Source organism: Pipra filicauda, unplaced genomic scaffold, assembly GCF_003945595.2.
Source record: "Pipra filicauda isolate LSUMZ 115617 unplaced genomic scaffold, ASM394559v2 scaffold296_size2174093_pilon, whole genome shotgun sequence".
NCBI lineage: Eukaryota > Metazoa > Chordata > Aves > Passeriformes > Pipridae > Pipra > Pipra filicauda.
The window spans coordinates 254,054-277,083 of NW_024104416.1; the positions used below are offsets into that span (position 1 = coordinate 254,054).

At 48.6% G+C, this 23,030-nt stretch overlaps 2 protein-coding genes across 2 annotated transcripts; one reads left to right on the forward strand and one right to left on the reverse strand.

Annotated features, from left to right (window-relative positions):
- Positions 1 to 715: 715 nt before the first annotated feature.
- Positions 716 to 7,429, reverse strand: LOC120323592 (ran-binding protein 9-like). The gene is made up of 3 exons (XM_039383043.1): positions 6,763 to 7,429; positions 1,466 to 1,521; positions 716 to 774 (listed from the first exon to the last, which is right to left on the reverse strand). The coding sequence occupies exons 1-3, from the start codon at positions 6,945 to 6,947 to the stop codon at positions 716 to 718; spliced, it is 300 nt and encodes a 99-aa protein (XP_039238977.1). The 5' UTR covers positions 6,948 to 7,429.
- Positions 7,430 to 7,795: 366 nt separating this feature from the next.
- Positions 7,796 to 10,453, forward strand: CEBPA (CCAAT enhancer binding protein alpha). Its single transcript, XM_027732858.2, has one exon. It carries the CDS (start codon positions 7,887 to 7,889, stop codon positions 8,862 to 8,864), a length of 978 nt encoding a protein of 325 aa, XP_027588659.1. The 5' UTR covers positions 7,796 to 7,886; the 3' UTR covers positions 8,865 to 10,453.
- Positions 10,454 to 23,030: the final 12,577 nt, after the last annotated feature.

Genomic DNA, 23,030 nt, shown 5'->3' on the forward strand with positions numbered 1-23,030 from the left:
AAATACTATTGCAGACAACATACTTCTACGCTTCCATAAAATGAATAAAAAAGATACTGGCTTCCATCAGAGGAAGTCCTCTGATTTTATTCATATGAATTCTGACAATATTTTTTTAAAGCACTCTGTAGCTCAGCTGTCAGCCACATTTAAACACTAAGCAGAAAGGTTTGTTCCGAGCATCATCACTTGAAGCAGCCAGTCCTGTTTTCCTCTAAAACTTTGAAATGTCCTTGTCACCTCACACCTTTAGATTCTTGATTTTTATGTGTCTGGGATCCCTTCAGGAAAAAACGACTGATTGTTAGACTCACCTGCTTTGTGATTAACTCTTATTTCACTTCAGATTAAGACTTGTTTTATCTGAAGTGTGAGACTCCAGATTGAACAAAAAAATGTAAATGTGAAGGTCTTGGGGAACTCACACAGTGGTGAGTAACATGTGATTTTTATGAACAGGACTGAGGTACTGAATGTTACTGTGTGCAACTGCTCTTTCTACGAAGGCTTAGAAGGCAGAGTAGGTGTTACCCAGCAGGCAGAAGTGGCAGGTTCTTTCTCTGGATGTTTTCAAGTGACCTTTGGAACGCTGGCAGGAAATGAAGGGCCGTATCTCACCTCACCTGCCAGCGGCTGCAGGAGAGCTGGTGCTGCACAGTGAGTCCTTGTGCAGGGTCAGTCACCCTGCAGGGTCAGTGGGATGCAGATGGGAACTTCAGCCCTGTGTGCCAGCTCCGAAGTGTAAGCTGCCTCCTCTCTGTGCAGTGGTTATTCCTAGGAGAGACAGGGAAATTCTGCTGCCCGAAGTGTCGCTATGATTAGCCTGACACTGATAACAAAGCTGCCATTCTTTTCAAGCTGACAGTGCCTCTGACTTGATTTCTTCCTCCACGTGCCTGTTGTTCCCTGGTGCTGGTGGTTGCTTTGATCATGGTTTGGGTTCATTGGTGGTGTCACTGAGTGACTACAAGAACTTTGCAGAGCTTCCTTGTGACTCCCTTTCCTCTCGCTGCCATGGACATTTTTCATTTAGTAGGCCAACTCCTGCTTAGATTACTCATGCCAGTAATCCCTGGGCTGGCAGTGGGATAATCAGAGAAAGCTGAGTTTAGTTCAACAGGGAGGTCAAATTTTCAGATACAAGACGGCACCCACACTGAGCAGTAAAAGTGCTTTCTCTTAGTATAGAGTCAACATTTATAAAACCTAACATCTTAAAATATGAGTCGAGTGTGTTCCCAAAACTTTCTGCCACTGAAATCAAATGTCGTATGACATTTTTAAAAGAAGGGTTGCACCAAAGGTGTACTATCTTTGTATTTCCAGGTCTCAGTCCTTAATTCCATAGATCCTTTGAGCAGGTTGGCAATCAAAAACTGTGAGCTACTGCGTGGTGAGGTTATCCCAGCATCTGATTTGTGAATCACACGGTGGCTTCACTGTAAGAGAAGTGGATAAAGCTCACCAGATCCTTGAGTTCTCTGAGAGGTCTCCTGCTGAAGTCTGCCGTGGATCCAGCACCTGTGAAACGACAGCATGATGCTCTCAGATCCACTCTGTACTACAGAACGTAACCTTTTACCACATTTTTACTCTTTAATTTTGATCCTTGTAACAATCTCCCCTAAAGGGGAGTAAGTTGACTGAGAACATAGAAATTAGTCCATGTCAAGGACTAAGTTTTGTGACAGGATGTGTCATGTATTAGAATACATAATTAAGAAATGTCATGACTATTTTTATAAGCTGGTCTTCCTCTTCCTTTCAAGTCCCATTGCTCTCACTTCTCATATCTTGTTCTTCTGATTGTACATTCTTTGTGTAGCAAAGCATCTCTTTCTATACTTCTGGAAAATACTTAACATATTTTGGTATTTCTGTCATATAAATACTTTATTTTTGCAGATACAAAATAATCTCTACAGTGCAAACTACTTATGAAGAGTGAAGAAACCTGAGCTGTGCTGTCTCATCTTCTTTTTGAAAGTCTTTTGAGGTCAGCAAAATGTAACATCTAAGTCAGTGGCAGGATTCTTCATTACTTAAGCAACCTCAAAATGTATTAGCCCAGCTTTGTAGATGCACTTTCTGGAAACCAGATGATTTCAGATTGACTGTAGACTGCCAAAGTCATGCTTAAAAACTACCTTTTACATTAAAAGGGTATGAATAATATTGCAGAAGGGCTACGTGAATATTTTCAAAGGATTAATGCACAGTCATATATAAAAGACACACATGTATAAAGAGACAAACAAGGGTATTTTCTTCTTTGTTATTCAGTGTTACCTTGCAGTTCACACAGGTGTTAAATCTCCCTTTTTTGGATTACCTCTTGTATGATGCCATGAAAAGCAACCAGCCAAAGTCTACGAGCTATAATCATCAGAGAATATTTTGAGAACACTTCCCTAAAAGCAGAGTTGGGACCTGAGTTTGGGGTATGATAACTACCCTATTACTGTTCTGCTGCATAATTTGTACACCAGCTAAGGGATCACCAGTTCCTAGTCAGATCAATGAGAGCCTTCAATTCAGGGTCTAGAAAAAAATAAGCTGTATTTTCTATATGCACCCTTAAGCATACAATGGCAAAAAAATCAATAAGAATGACATTTTCTTGGCAGAAATAAATTTATTTTGGATAAAAAACTGATTTAACTTTTTCCATTAAGAAAAACCCAACAAACAACTAGGAAGTGTATGAAAGGGTTTCGTTTGTAGGAAAGCAGCAGTCAAACTTTCTCATGCACACTGGTGGTGATGTTAGCTCAGGAGATAGGAGAGATGGAATTCTCAGCTTTGCTACATGTTTCTTATATTGCCTCAGCAAGTCATCCCATCTCACAGCTCTTGAGCTGTGAAATAGAGAGAAATAACACTGCTCCATCATCCAGGGAGGGGGAGCATGAATGAATTAAAGATAATGAGCCATTCATGACGAGGGAAATCATTGAAGTTTGTAAGGTACACAGAAGATTGGAAAGTAAATTCAGGTCTTATCATTTAGTCAGAGGAAAAAGACTGGAGAGAGAGAGAATGGGTGATTTGTGGATAGGCCAAATACTGGGCAAAGGAATAACTGATGCATACCAGCAGGGGAACTGCAAACATTTATGCAAGTCTTGAGGCAAAGGTGATGGCCTAATATTGCAGAAGAAACCAGTACACTGAGAGGTGAGGAGCAGCACTATCATTTTAATTTTTTTTTTCTTTTTTGTGGTGGTGGTGGTATTTCAGCTGTATGTTCTTTGGAACAGGACTTAATCCTGTATCTGAAAAGCATTTGGAATATTTTGGGCACCATGGATATGGTCGGTGAAATATGATCCTATCTATAAGAAAGGGACTGTGTATGCAATGGCTTATTAACCCTGCAAACATTGTGAATGGGTAAGACACAACTTCAGAGACTGATTGTACAAGATTACAGGTGACAAGCTGGAAAGAGGTGGGGCTCTGAGCCCATTTGAATGGAGGTGAGCAGTAATCAGGCAAATGGAAGTGGAAAGATGCTCCTGGTCAGCCAGCTTGGGAATTGCAAAGGACTGACCTCTCAGGAGAAGAGCCAGAAGTTAGTAGAGCACAAGGACAGCAAGAGATAAGGATGTGGTCATAGACAAGGGGAATGGCACAAAAAAGGAAGAAGAACATAGCGCGGATTTGAGTTGGTTCATTTGGAGTTGTAAACAGTGTTTCTCCAAAGGAGAAAAGCTGTAATGATAAATCATTAAATCATCTGTTGTTGGACCAAAATTCACATAAAAAATTGATAAGCAGTCCCCAGCTGCCTTTCCCAGCTGAATGGAAGGTTCTGGTTGACTTATCACACAATGCTGCATACCGATCTACCGGCCTCCAAGGCTTTGGCATATAAAGTCTTTTCCCTTGAAAATTGTCATATGTGGCAGCTTTTATGTGCAGTATCATGTTTCCCCTCCCTGGGGCAGAAAACACAGGAGAGGGGAGATGTTTGTGTTTCAGTAACACCACAAGTAAGGCTGTAGATTGCCAGCTCTTTATTCGCGCAGGAAGCCACTGCTGCTCCGTCCCTGCCTGCTCCCCTGGGGCACTCAGGGCACAGCACTGCACCCAGCTGAGGATAATGTCCCTTTGTCGCTCTTAGGACAGCTGTCCTGTCCTTTCTGCTCCACAGTGTCCATCTCTGCTCCAGCCAAATCGGTCTCCTTTCCCCCCACCCCTCCTGCAGGTGGGAGAGAGGAGAGGCCGGGCCGTTGCTGCCGTTCACCCCAAGAGGTTTTGTGTGCCTGGAGCTTTGTCAGTAGCATTGAAATAGTTTGGTTTAACAAGGTAGTAAAATAACTGTGTAGCAGCACTCTGGTTCTTGCCGGGGCTGCCACATGCCATGTTGTGCACAAACTGCTGGGCTGCTGGATCAGCAGGCAGAGCTCTGTGCTGCCCACACAGCCTGCAAAGCCCAAGTCCTGTAGCCAGGTAACCTGTGTTGTAGCCCACGGGAGTGAAAGGCCTGAGAACAGCACAGAAGCAGAGTTCAGGTAAAATGAAGAGACTTCAGTGTTCAAGTGCAATTAAAAACTCTTACTAGTCACAAATGCACTTATATAAAGTAGATAGATATTCACAGTCCTTCATAACTGTGGTTTTCTATTCAGCTTCCTTCCCTCAGCAGAAAGCAGTGCAGCTGACTTTGTAAGAGATGACTCTTGGTGCTGTTTCAAATTGTGGAGCACTTCTCTCGGCCTCCCCGAGCTTCTGGACAGCGAGGTCTGCTTTGGGATGGAAGAATAGCACCCTCAAGAGTTGACAGTGCTGCTTCAGGAAGCCATAGTATGCAACACACATCCTTCCTCTCTTCATCAAATCAACTCCCTGGCTCATGTAACTGAAGCAACGAGAACTAGTTTTCTGTTTATGATTTGAAATATTTGGTATCAGTCACTGTTGATACGAATGTGGAAATAAGCATTTGTGCTTGTCTGGGGATGATCCTGTTCTAAATATTTTGTCTTCAGAGAAGTAGGGATAATAAAAAGACAAAGTCTTATTTGTTAAGTCTGGGAACCTCATTTTATACCATATTAAAACAATTTGAACAGGAATTTTTGTTTTCATGTAAAAAGAGATGATTTTAAAGTTCTTAACTTAGATAAAAGGGGTCTATGTAAAAAAAAAATAAATACTGAGCAAACCAGTCCTTAAATTGTGGGGACTTGTTTGTTAATTACAGTAATTAGGAATGGAATTTGATCCTAAACTTTCTGATTTACTTTGAATTTTTTTTAATATGTGGTTAGGCCTTAATTTCAGAATGATTATAAAATGGGAGAGCATTTTAAAGACTAAATAGGCGTAGGTATTGTTATTAAATGACAAACTTAGTTATATGCTTCTGCTTACATTTTCTTAGTTATCCTTCTGTTGTTTCATGCAGCACTGAACTTTTATTTTAAATATCTATGGCCTATTCCTGTTTCTGCTGACTTCAGAGAGGGATAAGGCCTCTCAAAAGCTCCAAGTATAAACTTCTTACTAGCTTCTATTCCAGATGATATTTCTCCCACCAGGCAACAAGTCCAGCTCTGGGTTTGTCCCTTTTCTGGAAATGGGTTCACTTGAGTAGAACAAGCTGAATTTGGAAAGATGGGTGCAGTTAGGAGCATTTTACTCTCCACTCCAAAACACCCAAAACTCACTCCTATCACAGACTTGGGGATTTTCCTCTGTATCATGACTTTTTTCAGAGTTCTTGCTAGTGTTCTGGTTTCTTAGAGTTTCTTAGACAGCTCCCTGTGGAAGCACCCCTGTGAGGCACTGCTGCTGCGCTGAAGCCAAGACATATAATTTTAGAAAATACTGACTGTATATAAAAAACAATTTAGGATTGATTTTTTTTTTCTGTTGATAGTGAAAAGTATATTCTGTAGTCTGTAAATTAATGTTTCCCTCCTACAATTACAGAATCCGTTCTTCTGAGAGGACACTGGAGTGCAAAAGCCAACTGACTCCACTGGCCTCGTGTTTGCTCATGACACAGAGGTTCACACATGCATTGTGTGAAACAAAAACACGGGGGCCCGGTGCACTCTCATTTTTTGTTGCCTGTTGAATACTTTGTCAATTATTTTTAACTGCAAGGAATCTGTCAAACCCTTTCTAAGCAAGGAATTTACTGTCACAAGTTTGTTTTACTAAAAAACCCAGAACTAAGAATTGCAGCTTTTTTTTTTTTTCTCCAGCCATCGCTATGTTTGATTCGTTTTCCCTGCAGATCTTTCTGTAGCAATTTTAACCCCCACCTGCTCCCGTGGCCTTGGCTTGTCCTTTCTCTATGCCAGTTTCAAAGGGACCTTCGGGGCCAGGAGAACTAAATGCCCGTGGGGTTCCCTGCGGTGCACCTGGATGCCGTGCAAGGGGGGACAGAGACATCTGCTCTGCGCACTGGAGGGATCGCAGCAGGAGGAATTTTGTGCACGCTCACCCCTCCCGAGCTGAAGCTTGAAACGGAGGCTCCTGGGGAGGCTGTGGCCGCGCACAGGAGCTGCTGTGGGCGCACAGCCCGCAGGGGAGCCACGGGGGCTGCTCCTCTCCAGTCCCGCGCTGCGGGAGCATCGATCTCCTTCGAAACCCTCAGAAGACGGAGACAGGGAACGCCCGGGGCACCGGCCCGGGGGGACTGGGCCCGGCTGCGCCCGCGGTTATCTCGGGTCAAGGCCAGGAGGCGGCCCGGCACCGCTCGGGATTGCTGAGCGTGCGTTTGGAGAAATCCGTCATTAAATTTACCTGCTTGATTCGTGCGGGGGGTGAGGGGGCCCGCAGGTGACCCGGCTCCGGCTGTCCCGTGCAGGCGGGGCAGCTCCTCCGGGCCTGGGGCCGGCAGTGACGGCCGGAGCCGGCGGGGCTGCCCGGCCGATCGCCACCGAGGCTCCGCGGCCACCGCGCTGCCCGCCCTGCCCGCCGGGAGCCATCCCCGCACGGTCCTAGCGCCGCTCGGGGCCGGGCCCGCCGGTCCCGCTGTGCCCGGGCGAGCCCCGCGGGTCCCGCCGGCGGATGCTCCGAGCCCGCCGGCCCCGGGGCACTGCCGGCAGGGAACCACCGCCGGTGAGGCGGCGCGTCCCAATCCCGACGGCGGGAATGTTCACTGCTGGCCAAATATTTGCAAGTATGCGCGGCTGATGGTGAACTTTGAGACTCCCTGCGAAGCGCGGCCGGGGAGCGCTGGGCCGGAGCTCTCGGCGCAGGGGCGGGAGCGGGCGGTGGAAATGTACCGGGGCCGCCTTTGGCCGCTCCTGCCCCGCCGAGCGGCCCCGGCAGCGCAAAGTCCCCGCGCCGTTCCCCGGGGCCTCCTGTCAGCGCGGAGCCTCCTCGGCGGGCGCTCCGAGCCCACCGAGCCGGGTGTGCGGGGCCGGGCTGTGCGGGACCAGGCTGTGCGGGTTACGGGGCTGGGTGTGCGGGTGTGCGGGGCTGGGTGTGCGGGTGTGCGGGGCTGGGTGTGCGGGGCGCTCTCCCGCGGCTCGGCGGCTCCCGGGGGAGGGCGGGCGGCGCTGCCCGGCCGGGGCGCTGAGCCCCGGCTGCGCGGCGGTCAAAGGTTCCCAGCAGGAGGTTGGACACTAGAGGGCGATCCCCGGCCCTGCTGCGGGCTGTATATATACGGCACGCAGGACCGCGGCAGCCCACTAGCAACAGGGCAGGCAGGCAGCGAGCGGAGCGGGGCTGGGCCGGGGACGGGCTCCGGGCGCGCCGAGCCGAGCCGAGCCGTGCCGAGCCGAGCCGAGCCGCGGTGCCGTTCGCCGCCCAGGGCCCGGGTGCCACAGGATTTTTAGAGCCGCCGCCGCCGCCGCCGTCGTCCCGTTCGAAAGCTGGATTGCAGCAGCCCTTCACCATGCCCGGCAGACTGTAGGTGCTTCATGGAGCAAGCCAACTTCTACGAGGTCGATTCCCGGCCCCCGATGAGCAGCGGTCAGCACCACCAGCTCCAGACTCCCCTGCCCGGCAGCGCTTACAGCTACAGAGGGGCTCCCTCGGCGGCGGCACCTGCTGCGGGCGGCGCGGAGCTCGGCGACATCTGCGAGAACGAGAACTCCATCGACATCAGCGCCTACATCGACCCCGCCGCCTTCAACGACGAGTTCCTGGCCGACCTCTTCCAGCACAGCAAGCAGCAGGAGAAAGCCAAGGCCATCCTGGCCGGGGATTTCGACTTCCACACCATGCATGGGGCCGGCGCCGCCGCCTCGGCGCCGGGGCACCAGCAGCAGCACCACCAGCAGCCGCTCTTCGGCTGCGTGGCCGGCTACATGGACGGCAAGCTCGACCCCCTGTACGAGCGCATCGCCGCGCCCGGCTTGCGGCCGCTGGTGATCAAGCAGGAGCCCCGAGAGGAGGAGGAGGTGAAGTCGGCGGCCCTGTCGGCCCTCTACCCCCATCACGCCCCGCAGCAGCACCCGTCCCACCTGCAGTACCAGATCGCCCACTGCGCCCAGACCACCATGCACCTCCAGCCCGGGCACCCCACGCCGCCCCCCACGCCGGTGCCCAGCCCGCACCACCCGCACCACCCGCACCCCCCCGGCGGCCTGCCCGCCGCCGGCGCCCTCAAGATGATGCCCGCGGACCACCGGAGCAAATCGAAAAAGACAGTGGACAAGAACAGCAATGAGTACCGGGTGCGCCGGGAGCGCAACAACATCGCGGTGCGCAAGAGCCGGGACAAGGCCAAACAGCGCAACGTGGAGACGCAGCAGAAGGTGCTGGAGCTCACCACCGACAACGAGCGGCTGCGCAAGCGGGTGGAGCAGCTCACCCGCGAGCTGGAGACTCTGCGGGGCATCTTCAGGCAGCTGCCCGAGAGCTCGCTGGTGAAGGCCATGGGCAGCTGCGCTTAGGGCCGCGCCGGGACCGGCCGGGCTGCCCTGCCCGCCCACAGATACTTTACGTACCGGAGCGCGGCGAGCGCACTGTGCCGGGGGAAAGGGGGATGGGGGCTGTATTGTTTTTGTTTTGTTTCGTTTGTTTGGTTTTTTTTATCAGTTCACGACCTATACAAGAAGCCAGGCAGCTCTAGTATTACAAGGTTTGTGCCTTACGGATGACACACGAGTAACCTGAAAACATGGTGGGTTTTTTAAGGAGAAGAGCAAGGGGAAGGAAGAATTAAAAAGCCCACGTGTCTACACAGGGTAAATAACAGTAATAATAATAATAATAGTAATAAAGCACGTATAGCAACCCAGATGTGCCTTAAAAGCTAGCTGCAGGAGCTCTGGGGCTTTCTGTGCCCTCTAGCCTGGAAGGGCATGAGGAAAAAGGGTGAGGGACGTGCAGGCTTGAGGGTCGGGGTGTCTGGGGTGTCCTGCCAGGCCCTCCCAGCTGGCCTGCGGTTCAGCAGGCAGGAGCAGCTGTGGGGATGCCAGCGACAAGAGGACTCGAGGCTGAGAGACATGCAGCACTGGACACCCGTTTGGAGCACTGAGGTGTGGGGCAGCCGCTAGACTGCTGCCAGGACTGTCCCAGCCTGGCTGGGCTGCCTCTGCCAAGCCCTGTCCCCTGCCTTGACTGGGAGAAGGGCAAGGGGCCACCACTGCTGTGGGACCAATGGACAGCCTGGGACTGATGGAGCAGCAGCTTGCACGAGTGTGTGATGAGCTCCCTCCATCAAAAGAAAGAGCAGCAGTGTACTGTATGTCACGACGTGGCGAAGCACAAATGAATAAATACCTATCGATGCGGGTATTTACTATGAACTTTCAGTGTATTTTGCTTTATTCCAGGACATTTAGCTCCTGTCCAAGTCTCTGTCCGTCCAAGCTGTGCCTCATGTAATGTGAAAGCCTTTCCGTGTATACTAGCTACACTTTATTTTTATTGCATTACTTGGATCTTTGCCATCACACAACTTTATCTGGTGACAGAGACTATGCCCTCGTGCTGCAATGTTATTTTATTATTTGTGTGGGTGGGTGAGTGTGAGTGTGTGTTGCCTTCTTCACATTGTCCTGTACTGGCTGCTGCTTCCTAACCCCAAGGCAAAGGTGCCTGGAAGGGGTCACGGGCTGTGGGGCTGCAGGGCGCCTGCGGCGGGGCAAGGAGGCTTGTCCCTGGTGCTGCAGCACCTTTGGACTCTGGAGCTTCTCCCAGGGTGAGAGAAAAATAAACAAACAAACAGGCTCCCTTCCAGGGTGTGCTGGTAGCCATGCAGAGCGTTTCTTCCTCGTGTTGTAGCTGCACAACAATTTGTCAACTGAAGTAAGTCATGACGAGAGAATAAGGTGGATGAAGCTGTTTGAAAGCATGACAGAGCACAGTGCTGGCGGTGTGTGTATGTGTGTGCAGTGTGTGTGTGTATGGTATGTATACGTCTATGTATATGCACACACATTGGTGTTTGTTTTTTTTTTTAATTTGGGGGGGAACCGCATATAAAGTCAGAAGTCCTGGTTACGTTCATAAATAAACAGCATATATTCTACCATAACCATCCGCCTCTCTGCGTGTTTCCAGCCCTCTTTCTGTAGGAGGAAAAGCTAGAAGCTCCCCTCTTCCTCCAGACGAGCATCCCGCTCGTGGAGCGCAGCTCCCCGATTTTCGCCCCAGAGAAATAAATACGCGGTTGCCTCTAAAGAGAGCGGCAATTTCCTAAACACTTGCGGTGTCAGATGTGTGCCCGTGAGTCACCCCTGGCTTCACCCTTCACCCGCGCCGGGGGCTGCGGGCGGGCGGGGGGACGCGGGGCCGGGCGGGACGAGGGGATCTCCCGGCGGCGAGGACACGGAGCCCGCCCGGGACAACGCGACAGCGGGGGACGAGGCCGAGGCACGGCGCGGCCGAGCGAGGAGGCGGCGGGCAGGGCAGGGCAGGGTCCCCGCTCGCCCCGCAGCGCTGCCGATGCCCGGCCGTGCCCGTCCCGTCCCGGCCAGACGCGGCCCGGGCCCCTCGCCGCGCCCGCGGAGTTCCGCCCTGGCCGGGTCGGGCCCGCTCGGTGCCGGCGGGGCAGGGCGCGGTGCCCCCGGCTCCGGGCGATCGGCAGGGCCGGCGGGGAAGGGGTGCGGGACCCGGCCGTGGGGGCGGGAGGGGGCGGCGGCGATGGGGGAGGAGGCTCCCTCCGGGCCGTCCCGTCCCGTCCCGTCCCGGAGCTGCCCCGCACGGCGCCCGGCGTGTGGCGCGGTGCCCTGTGAGGGGGTCAGCGGGGACCCCCGGGCGCCGCCCGCCCTCTCCCCCGGCGGGGCTCCGTGCCCGGGCGGCCGGGCTGGGGCTGCGTGCCAGGGAAAGCTGCCCCGGGGCCCTTCCCCTTCAGCAGCGCCCGTGTCCGCCTTTGCCGCGGAGGGGGATCCGCCCGGGAGAGCCGAGCTCCGCACAGCTCGCTGCCCCCGTGGTGTGCCCATGGTCCCCGCGCCGTCTGTGTCCAGCACGGCAAAAATTAAACACCCCGGAAAAGGGAGATTTGGACCCACAAGTGTGTGTCCCGGGGATGCGCAGGCCATGAGAGGGGACGTGTCCCAGTCCCTGGTGCGGGGGCAGCCCCCGAGCCCCGCTCGGCCCCGGGCTGGACGGGACTGCTCCGGGGGGCTTTGCCTCCTCCCCACGGGGCTCATGGTGGGCTGCGGAGGGGAAGAAAGGTCAAGCTGCTCCTCCGAAATCCCCCGTGACCGCCAGTCTGCAAGCACGCGCTGCTCGAGATGGGTGAAACATAAATGCAGATCAGGATCAAGGATTTCACTTTTCAGTTAGATGTAAATCGGGGGGGTCCAGAGCTGCTGGTTTTCCGAGGAGAGGGTTAAGTTCTAGTGGTGTTGGGCAAAATTAATGACTTTTAACTTGAACGTGCTTCCTCCCCCAGCCCTGCAGAGCTGTACACCCGTTGGGTAGGATGTGCCTTACTCAGTAATGCTGTCCAACGTGTAAAGTGGGGAAATGCTGTTATCGTTTGAGCAAAGATTATTGCAGGGTATATGTGGGAGGGACTGTAATCTAGTGGTTAGAGCATGGGAATACAGTCCTGGTCGTTTGAGTTATGTTCTGAACTGTGACTCACTGTGTGTGTGTGGTTTCAGCAAATCATTTATGACCCCAGACAAAGCAGATTTTTCCATTAATTTAAATGAACTGTAGATTAAACTAGTCTTCATTGGCAGAAGAATCAGCCATTCTATGATTCAAAATTAAGATCACCTATCTACCACCACATAGGTGTTTCAATAGTTATATAAACACAGAATGTCTTGGAATAGAACAAAGGATAAATTATTGATAGCAGGAAAGTGTTTAGAGACACTTACCTTAAACACAGTGCCAAAGTGAGCAGGGTTCTCTAATCCTAACCCTAACTGTAGGCTGAGCCTTCGACAAGGCCCTCACTCATGGCTTAGACAAAACAGTTCTCACAGCACAGGGCGTTTTGCAGTCTCTTTGTGCTCTTTGCAGCCTGCTTTTTGCTTTGGCACCCCCCTCCCAGCCCTCCCCAACTGCATATCTGCACTTTCTCTTCCTGTCAAACTTAACCCTTATCCTGGCATAGGGCTGAGCCTTCAAAAAGTCCCTAAGTCATTGCCCAGAAGAAGAAGATTCTCACAGTGGCCCGTCCAGGGGTGTTTGCTGTAGCAGCAGGTCAGAGCCAGCGGTGCTGCAGCGCTCCAGCCTCACGCGTGACCCCCTGCACTGCCCGTTTCAGCAATGCATTATACACACTCTGTGGTGGAAAGGATTTTATGCACTGTCTACTCCAAGCACCCCAGAACAGCTGGAGCTGGAAGGGACCTCTGGGGACTGTCTGTGCCAGCACACTCCTGTGAGAACAGCTGCCAGTCCGAGTGGCCAGCGGCGGCTGCGCTGTGGGCACAAGTGTGGCAGGACTGTGGGCAGGGACACCTCTCACATGTGACATTCCCACTCATCTCCCTGCACACATGCACCCTGCACCAAGACTAGCCTGGCACGGGCAAGGCCTGAGCAGCCCAGCTCTGGGAGGGTGCTGTGGGTGTATGTACTCAGTGACATTTGTCTGCTCGACTGCTGGGTGGCTGTTTGGTTTTCCCGCTGAGCCTGTTCCTTTTCCACGCAGCACTGCTGCAATGCTGGCAGCCTCTGCCCATCCTGCCGCACCAGTGGGGCTGTGCAGTCCTTCCTCCTCCACCCCTGACCCTCGCCAGTCCCAGAGATGGGGCTGGGGACACGGAGGGGTGAGGTGTGGGAGTGGGCAGTGACTGAGAGGCTGAGCGAGTAATGCCACGTTTGGGAGGAAGGGAGTAGCTGTCTGCCAGCACTGTGTACAGAGTTGAGAGATTGCTCACGACCATAGCAAAGTCCTGCAGCAGGTTGGGGGTGGTGGGGGAATGTCAAGATTTCTCAGTCTTTTATTTTTCTCTGCTGCAACCGATGAAATTGCCCCTGAGGAGCTTTCCTCATCCACCTGCTTCAGGAGGTTGGAGGGCAGGAATGAATTTCCACACTGAAGAAGGACAGTGAGAGATGCTTTGCTGTGAGGAGAAAGCAGGTGCTTTGCGCTTGGTGGTTTGGGTTTAGTGGGTGAATTGGGTTTGACCCAATTCAATAGTGAAAAGAATGGCAAATGTCTGAGTAAAGGGTGGAGAAACAGGCCCACTGCCCTCTCTTGGCATAATAGATTAAGTTAAAAGTAATGTTAAATACATTGACATCTCTGGTTTTAGGTGTATCTTTCTTCCCCTGTAAAGAAATCCATGTTTATACACATGAAATCACATAAAAAGACCACAAAAATATCAGTGTTTTGGTGTAGTTTGCTGTATCATACCAGGGGTAACTGGATTTTAAACCCAAGAAAACACTTAGTAATAACAAGCATATCACAAGAAACTTCAGAAGAACCAGAAAGTCTGTTCAGATATTTCCTTCAAGTCCATATTATGTTATTATTTTTTTGTGGTACTACTTAGTATCTCAAACTTAGGCTATGGATCCAAAGAGAGAAAATCAGACTTTATCCCAAAGAGTTTACAGCTTTGGTGGAAAAGCAGCATATGCTCAGCTGATGGAGCACCTGTATATCCAGAGTAATCCAGCTTGTGTGGGTAGACTGAAACAAAAATCAACTGTTTGGAACAGAGATTTTTTTATTTATCAACCATTACCAGGTTGCTCCTCAGGTTTACCCCTGGCAGGGTAAAGGCAATATGTTTACACTGCCTTGTCTGCCAAGAACTTTGCTAGAGACTTCCACAAACTCCCTCTCCATGCAAAAGCAATGGGCTGATGTCTCCAGGACTATGTGGGTATACCTCTTTAATTGGAAGGGAATCCTCATAAATGGAATCTGATTCATTTACTCTCAGTATTTAAGTGCAATTTTCTTAGTTTAACACCATCCTATTTTACTGCAGTATTGCATCTTGCCTCTGAAATTAATAGTTAACCACGGAGAAAGACAGGTCTGGCAGAATGGAAATCAGGCATTATATTATCCCATGAGTCACATACATGCACAGAACCAAACAAGTGTCAGCCAATGGCTTTGAGCCCAAAATATGTCAAAGAGGAGATGAGTATCTTCATTTATATTAAGTAGATAGAAGGCTTGTTGCCATTCCCATTAAAAAGGTTGGAGTTCTGCCATGGACTTCAGTGGGAACAGGATTGGGCCCAGGCAGTGGAAGCTGGCTCTGGTTACCTGCACTGACTGTATCTTCTATGCAGCAGCAGGCAACTTGTATTTTAACAACAGTTCCTAGTCAACAGAGAGATTCAAAATCTCCCCTAGTTTTAGGCTTTACTCTTTCCTTTATTAGTTTGATGACCTTACTCCTTCAAAGTGTGAGGATGCTCAGTAGTAGGCAGCAATGGATGATTTTCTGAGTGCAGCTTCACTGACAAGTAGAGAGGAATTAGCACAGAACCTTTTCTGAGAGGGGTTTTGTGATTTCTAATTGTTTACACTTAAGAACCACATTTAGGAATTAACCCCACTTTAGACATTCAAACCACTTTCTCTGGCAAAATCCCCTTTGGAGTCAGGGGAAGTCTTGGCTGAATAAATGCCTCAGAGTGTTTCAGAACTTTCTTGAACACCAGGGAACTTTTGTACCTCGGTTTTCTCACTCTGGGTATTCTCTCCACAGCTCCTAATGTGTCTGGCTGTAGACCTGCCTCAAGAACCAAACAAATCCTGGGCTGCTGACACGCATTGGATCTCCCGTGTGATTTGTACTCAAGTCCCTCAGGGAGGGGAGATGATGTGAACAAATACACAAACCAGCAACTCTGAGATCAGGGCTGAATGCCAAATTTGCTGTTGGTCACTAAGTTCTAGCTGTTATATACAAGCTTATAGTCATCTCTGTCACATATATGTTTTACTTTTGTTATATTGTCATTTATATATTGGGGTTCAGTTTGCCTTGGTGGAACCATGTTCAGTTTGGTGGGCTGGGAATGTATCTTCCTTAACTTTTTTGAAGTTATTTTCACATTTTTTATTGACGTGTCAGTTCCATTAAAACCCTGATGACAGTCAGGCTGAAATGAGTGTCTGTTTTTGATTCATAATTGTGCAAATTAGCATTTAGACTTCTCATAAAATAATATAAAATTTGGAAGGCTATGTGCCAGTACTGTTTGCTTCATTCCAATCAGCAACCCTCCTGTGTTTACTGGAACTCATGTTAAATATCAAAAGAATTGGATTGCCAGAGTTCTCATACCAAAAATTTCTTGACCTATCTTATTATTGGTTACAGAATTGGCTTATTCCAATTGTTTCTGGAGGCGAGGGGAGTTGCTGTTTTCTGGAATAAAACTGGGATTTGATTCCCTAAACTGCAGTTCTAAGAATAACACTGTATATTTGGTTTGCTAAGTGAGAAATGTATATAGCCACTCTATTAGCAACATTTATTTGAAAAAGTCAATCTATGATTTCCACAGGACAGCATCAAGTTCTGATTTTAAGTGAACGTGTAGGCAATGTAAATAAATAAATCTCTAGGTATACTGCTCTCTGTTTGCATTGTGGGCAATAACATTTACAAATATCACATCAAGGATTCTGAGCCGATAAAAACAGTTTAAAGGCGGCCTTTGCTCAGGCAAATTCCCAGTGGGTATTTCACGAGACCCATAACAATATCTAAGTCATTATATAATAGGTGGAGAATGTCATTCACGTTTTCAATTTAGCTCGTGTAATATATTTTGTAATGTGATTACCCAGTGCTGTAGGAAATCTGTTTTTTCAGCTATCAGTAACATAACTAACTTTTATCAGCTAATTTGTGTATGAATGATTTCCTTAGAATTTTAAACAGTGACAGATGTTTCTTGACGTGACTAATGTTGATCATGACTTTTATTCAGTAGCTGGATATATTCCTCAGTGTTATGTCAGTGACCTGAATTATCCCTGCCAGAGCTCACGAGCAGCCAACTGAGAGAGTTTTCACGTATTCATTTAGAGTGAAATTTGCTCTTCCCCTTTCAGGAGCCAATGGGAGAAGTTTTCAAGTAACAAAAACATTTCAGGGCTCAGCTGAACAGTGTATATTTTGTTATTTGTCTTTTGTGCTTATGACTGAGCAGTGATTTTTAAAGGCTTACATCCTTCTGTGCAAGATGTCTGGTACAGATTCCAGGTGCCTTTGCACTGATTTTGATGGGAATTCCTGGTTGACTTGGAGGAGTTTCCTGGAGTCGTCTGCCTTTTCTTTCTTGGGTATACTGCTGACAGAAAGAAAGTTTCCAGACTGATGTGCTGCTCTTCCCTTTGCAAATCCTGCAGCTGACAGTGACAGGAGCTCAGCTGGTGCCCTGGCAGCGGGCACTGTGCTCTGGACTCACCGAGGGAACAGGGCTTGGCAAACGAGCACAGCAAGACCCTTCACGTGAGTCCAGCAGTGCTGTCTCCAGTGCTGGAAAATGGGAATGAAAGGAGTGGGTTTCCCTTCACCAGCATGGTGCTACAGCACAGGTCATGACAGGCCAGCCATGGGCAGCCACCAGGCAGCAGAAGCTTCAATAAGGTCATTGGAGACAAGGAGTGAGGTTATTTGGAAGGAAATGTGATACTGAGGGAAAGTTAGAGAAGAGAGGAGAAAAAAAGCTGCAGTTAGCATGTAGAAGTGAGGATATTTAATTCTGCCAGTGGGAAAATTTGCATCAAGTTTAACTGGACTGGGAGCAAACATTCGAGGAGAAAAGTCCAGAAAAAGGAGAAAAAGGGCCCGAGAGAGAACAAATTGTCCAACATCTGCTCTTGGAGGGCCTAATGCTTGAAATGTTATCCAGCCAAAGCTTGGGCATGTTTGTGTGCCTGGTGATGGCAGGCAGGGTGTAGGCGTGCTGAGCCTACTTTATTTTTTTAGCTTTCATGCTATATAACATAATCTGTTTATTTAGAAAAGCATATTTTTGCCCCAGTCAGAGTCATTTCCCGTGAAAAGCAAAGTGCTCTCACTGGAAGACTGCTGGGCTTTGTGAAATGTGAGATCAGCAAGAAAAGTTAAAGAAAATTTTTGAAAACATATGGGAATCCTTCCCTCCATTTCTTTCATCAAAAGTGTCCCACCCATAATTCCAATGTGATGGTGGAACAGAGTAAGGTAGTTGAAGTTTGGGGTATGTTTTTACATCCTGGGCACCATTTTATGATGTACAATATGGATTACATGCTCCCACCAGAGGAAGAAACACATGAATGCAAGTTAAACTGGCTAGAAGCTGTCACATTAGCACATAACAGAAAACTGGGAAATAGGCTGTGATGGAAGATTTATCAGTAAAAATGTGCTTGTTGTTACTGGGCTTAAAATGCAAAAGTTACCTCTGATGCCCCACAAGCCACTGTGAATCCCAGTGACAGCATTTGCATGGCTGTGCGCCTATGGTGCAGCTAATTAATGTGTATTGTTGTTGCAGTTCATGTGCAGATTATTCTTACAGACTGAAAATCTGGCACATTTTTGAACATACAAATCGAGCTGCTGATTACATCTATGTAAGCTTTTCTGATTTGGACACACAAAAACAAGTTTTCAGGAAAATCCTGCATCCTGATTAAAATGAAGGTCAAAGGATCAAAATATTTTCAAGCCAAGTAATGTTTTCTGGGGATCAAAATGTATAGGCTGTGCTAGAGTTCCTTTTAAAATGAGATTTATAGATTTCATGGGTGACTACATTAGTCTATAATCTATTGGTAACTATGATTTCTGGATCTTTGCAATTTCAGAATTTTTGGTAATAAACAGCTCATAGTGAGCTCTCTCTTCCCAGTCAACACTATAATGCTGAAATCAGGAAAAGAGAGGAGAGGAGAGGAGAGGAGGGGAGGGGAGGGGAGGAAAGATGAGGAAAAAGGAAAAAGGAAGAAAGAGAAGAAAGAGAAGAAAGAGAAGAAAGAGAAGAGAAGAGAAGAGAAGAGAAGAAAGAGAAGAAAGAGAAAAAGAGAAGAAAGGAGAAGAGAAGAGAAGAGAAGAGAAGAGAAGAGAAGAGAAGAGAAGAGAAGAGAAGAGAAGAGAAGAGAAGAGAAGAGAAGAGAAGAGAAGAGAAGAGAAGAATGATAAATGAGATTTTTTTTTTCCAAGATCTCACTCCTTAGGTCAGTGCACTTGAGGTAGGTTTTGAAATTTTGTCAATGCTTTTTAATAAAAAAGCATTATTTCTCATGAGGCCAGGAAAACATTGGTTGCCTTGAGAACTGTTGCTAATGTTGTTGAGTATCACCTTGCATACCAGGGTAGGGCTGATGTGCAGATCCACCTGCATTGCTGCATGTGCCCAAGGACTCTTGAGTCCCCAGGAGGATCAGCATTCATTGCCTGGATGACAAGATACCCCTGTGTGAGGAATGTCAGCCCAGCACCTCCAAGGCAGTGCTTGTTTAGAGGTGTACTGGAGTCACTGGCAGTCAGAGGATGGGAGTGTGTGTGCCAGACACCATCCAGGGGCAGAGGAGAGGGTAACAAGCCCAGACTACCTTAACTGTGAAAGAGTGACTCAGCTGTTTCTTCAAAGTTTTTGGTTTCAGCAGAATATTTTCCCACTATGCTGACAGCTTTTCCACCCACGTATTGCATACGTGGCTTTGTGCCACAGAGGTATTTTAGGATTATGAAGCCTAGTGTAAATTTATAAAGTTAGGTGTGAAAAAAGGTGCCTTCTGGATCTTAAAATGTAAAGATTGTGTGCAGAGTGTAGGGAGTAGGCATGTCTTTGAAAATCCCAGGACTTGGGGGAGGTGTATCTCTAGTTATCATTTAGCTGGTTTTATTTATTCCACCAGAACCCAGTCAATTGTGTTTTCAGACAACCTGTACCAAGAGAAATAGAATTACTGAAAAATCACCCCAAAGTTTTGGCACTGTTTTTTTCATGGGGTGTAGTCATTCACATACCTGCTATATGCTGTTCTATTTTTGGTCCTGTAAGGCATTCCCAAACAGTCCTGCAGGGAAAAGAAGAGAGATATGCAGGGGAATTAAACCTAATAAAATAAAAAGGTTTCTTAATCTGTCAAGTGTATTGCAATATTGAGTGAGTTACTGTACTCAGCTGGAGATGAAATTGGATGGAGTGTGCTTGTGATATTATTCCAGCACATTGAGCCATTATATGCAAATACATCCAGTCTGCTTTGAGCAAGTCATTTGTCAGTTCTTTATGCAAGACAGTAACCCTTGCTGTCACTCCGTGACTGCTGCATGAATCAGGCATGGGAGGACAGACTGAGGAGGAGGACAGTTGGGCACTGGGGTTGTGCTTGGTCATTTATGTCTTCAGGCAACCCAGCTGTGGAATCCAAAGGTTTGCCCTATTGTCACGATTTCTTTTCAGCCCACAAATGCTGATACAGCAGCAAAAGCCTCTATCAAGGGCCTCACCACATCATGGGACTGGAGAAGAAAAAGAGCAGAAATCCAGGGAAGTAATGTTGGCGACCAGTAACCACCAGTCCGTGGCAGATGCTGTTGTGAGGCAGGAGGGGCCATGGCTTCCCTTGGCTCTGTGTCAGCTGAAGGAGCAGTAATTCGTGTGTGATGTCCACAGCACTCTTCAGCTTGCTTTGGTGTTTGGATTTTGGGGTTTCAGACTGTGTTTTGTTTTGGTCATTTATGAAGTTACTTCCAAAGAAAAGATATAATACAAAATGACAGCATATATTAAGCACAAAAGCATCTCTGTCCTCTGGGAGCTGTCGGAGAAGAAAACACAGAACCACTGGAACCCCATCCACTGTCAGAAGTGCCCACCAGCATGTCAGCAAATCTCTGTGATCATCGCTGGACAGATCTAAGGGAGTCAAAGGGATGAGTGACTTTTGTCCCTGGCTAGCAGGAAGACACCAGCCAGGGAAACAAACTCACCCTTTGTTTCCCCCTCAGGCTGCAAACGAACCAGGAAATAAGTCCTCCCAACACCTTACGCTGGATGCTGATCACATTATTCCTATGCCACAGTAGAGCAAATTAGTTTCATACAGTAGTGTTCAGAGGAAGGGGAACAGTCCTGCTCCATAGCTGGAGCCCAGGTTTGGCAGAGTATATCTCTCTAGGGTGAGTTTGGAGATTTCTGGAGCTGAAATTCAAAGTGAAACTCAGTGGATGTGAGTGCCACGGGAACCAGAGCAAGCAGGAGGTTTGTGTGGATCTCCTTAGGGCTGGAGACACTGCTGAGTTTCATATGGCGCTAAAAAAAAAAATAAAATACAGTGTCTCTGGAAAAAAAATCTGTCTGTGTCTTGAGGCAATTGTGGGCACCTTCAGCCAGCACCTGATTCACTAGTGAACAGTTACCTTCAAGGCATTTCAGCTGGCAGGCACTTGTCCCAGGTGCCCTAGGCTGTAAGGGCTGTTTTCAGTTTAATCTATTTTTAATGTGGCACCTTGTTCCAAACTGTGAGTTCTCACATTCCCAAGCTGTCATGGTAATAGGACTGTGCAGTCTTATTGACTAAAGTTTTCCCCACCAAGTGCCATAACTTGGGCTCCTAAATCCAGATTCAGATTCCTTTATGTGACTGACAAATCCCACGGGAGCCAGTAGGGCTTGGACAACAAGCCAGGCCATGAGGTGCATCAGCCCAGCCTGGCTGCAGGCACACAGACGGTCAGAGGTGGGACACCACAGGAGTGGATTGAGCCCAGACTGCAAAGGGGTGTCCCCGAAGGCCAGAGAGGTTCAGGTGCAGGGTTCTACCCAGTGTACCTGCTGTGAGATGGAACTACAGCACAGTGACCCTGTGAACTGTGGTGCAATGCACAGGGAGCTTTGAAAGCAGACATTCCCCTTCCCATCGTGGCTGCCATTTATCCAGAAGGGCTACCAATGTTGATATCTAGGTGGGAGGCAAAGTTAATGCAAGTGGGAATTTTGTCAGGAATTTGGAAATGGAGTGTGTTCAAAATCTAGCAAGTGGCAGAGAGCAGGACTGTGCCTGTCCCTCTCATTGACTTCCTGTCTGCGCTACTTCTCCACCCGTGATCTAACACTGCATATTTTTACTCTACTACCTTGTTCTGCTATTTCTATTTGCAGCACCCTGCTAGACTTGAATCCAAGCCAATCCAAAATTATTCTGAAACTCCCTGTGCTAGCAGCAACATGAAAGCAGAACTCTGCAGTGGCTGCAGCAGCTATGGCAGGGTTTAACTAAAGTTAAGCATGGTGTCAGTCACTTCAGGCTTTTGAGTTCCATTGCAAATGGAAATGCCATCTGCCAAGAGAAACAGCTTGCAAAAATTGTGTCATGCTGCCTTTTTTCATGGGATTACCAACCAGCACTTGAAGCTGATGCACTTTTATTGCTTTGTTTTATATGGAAAGTTTGTTTTATTATTATTATTATTGCAAGATAACACATAAGGCCATGAAAGTACACCACGCTGATGAGGCAGAACTTACTTAGTATAGTTGAAAGGGTGTTTTGCTGAAGTGTGCAAGTGTGAAGTCATTTTTTCTCCTATTTTCTACAAAGGGGGAGGAAAGCAATTTTCAGTGTCCTGCCCCAGCAGAAGTCAAAACCAGAGAAGAACCAAAACAAATTCCCATATAGTCCATTCACTAGCCAAAAGACCTATAAAGCTTTAGTGAACCACATGCCTTGATCCAAAGAGCACAGATGAAAGACAAGGCCCTTGTGCTGGCAGTGCCCCCCAGCCCCCCGAGCCGTGTGAGTGGTGCTGCCTGTGACCAGCACAGGGCACAGACCCCAGGCAGGAGGAGGCTCCAGAGCCAGACCCTGCAGCCAAAGGCAGCACTGTTGTGCCAAGGCTTCCTAGCCCGTGGACAGGGAGGGGTCAGCAGGCCAGGCTGCTGGGATGGGCTGAAGGGATCCCAGCCTGGATGAGTGTGTGTTCCCAAGGAATGGAGCAGCAATGCTGTACAGTGGCACAGCCCTTCCCTCCCCCTTGTTCTCCCATTCATGTCAGGGCTACATCCAGACCTAACCTGGGCATTTGAGACATCTCCCTCCCAAACACAGACCAGGTTTGATGTCTGAGGGCAGACTGAAAATACAGGTATTTCTGAAATCTACTCCCCCATCCCTGCCATCCCATCAGAGCACAGAAACTGCACTCAGGACTTCCTGCTTGAGTCCTGTAAGGACTCTGACAGCCTGCTTCTCCCCAAGGACAGTGCTCTCAGGGGTAAGAGAGTAGTGTTCCTTCCTTCTGGCTGGAAAGTCTGTCTTCTAAGTCACTGTCTTTTGTTTTAGAGCATCCACTGAGGAAAGAACCTGGGTTCAATGCCTTCCTCAATCTGAGAGTGTTCGTGTCTCACTTCCCATGAGACTGTCTAACTGCTGGCCTGTCAGCTATTCTGGGTGAAGTTCTTCAGAGTGAAACCATGCCTTCAACTAACGAGATGGTTGCTCTCCCCCTCCTGCTGTTGGTGGGCAGCTTCTGTTTGAGAGCGAAGTGATGAGAGCTGCCTGGTCTGAGGAGCCTCAGGCTGCACTTGGTGTTCTCAGACTGGTTTATGAGACCCCATATGTTAGGAGTGCCTCTCCTCTGGATGCCTGTGGAGGATAATGTAAAGTGAATCTCCTTGGAGATGCTCTTATGGGCAGGCATGGAAGCAGAAAACTT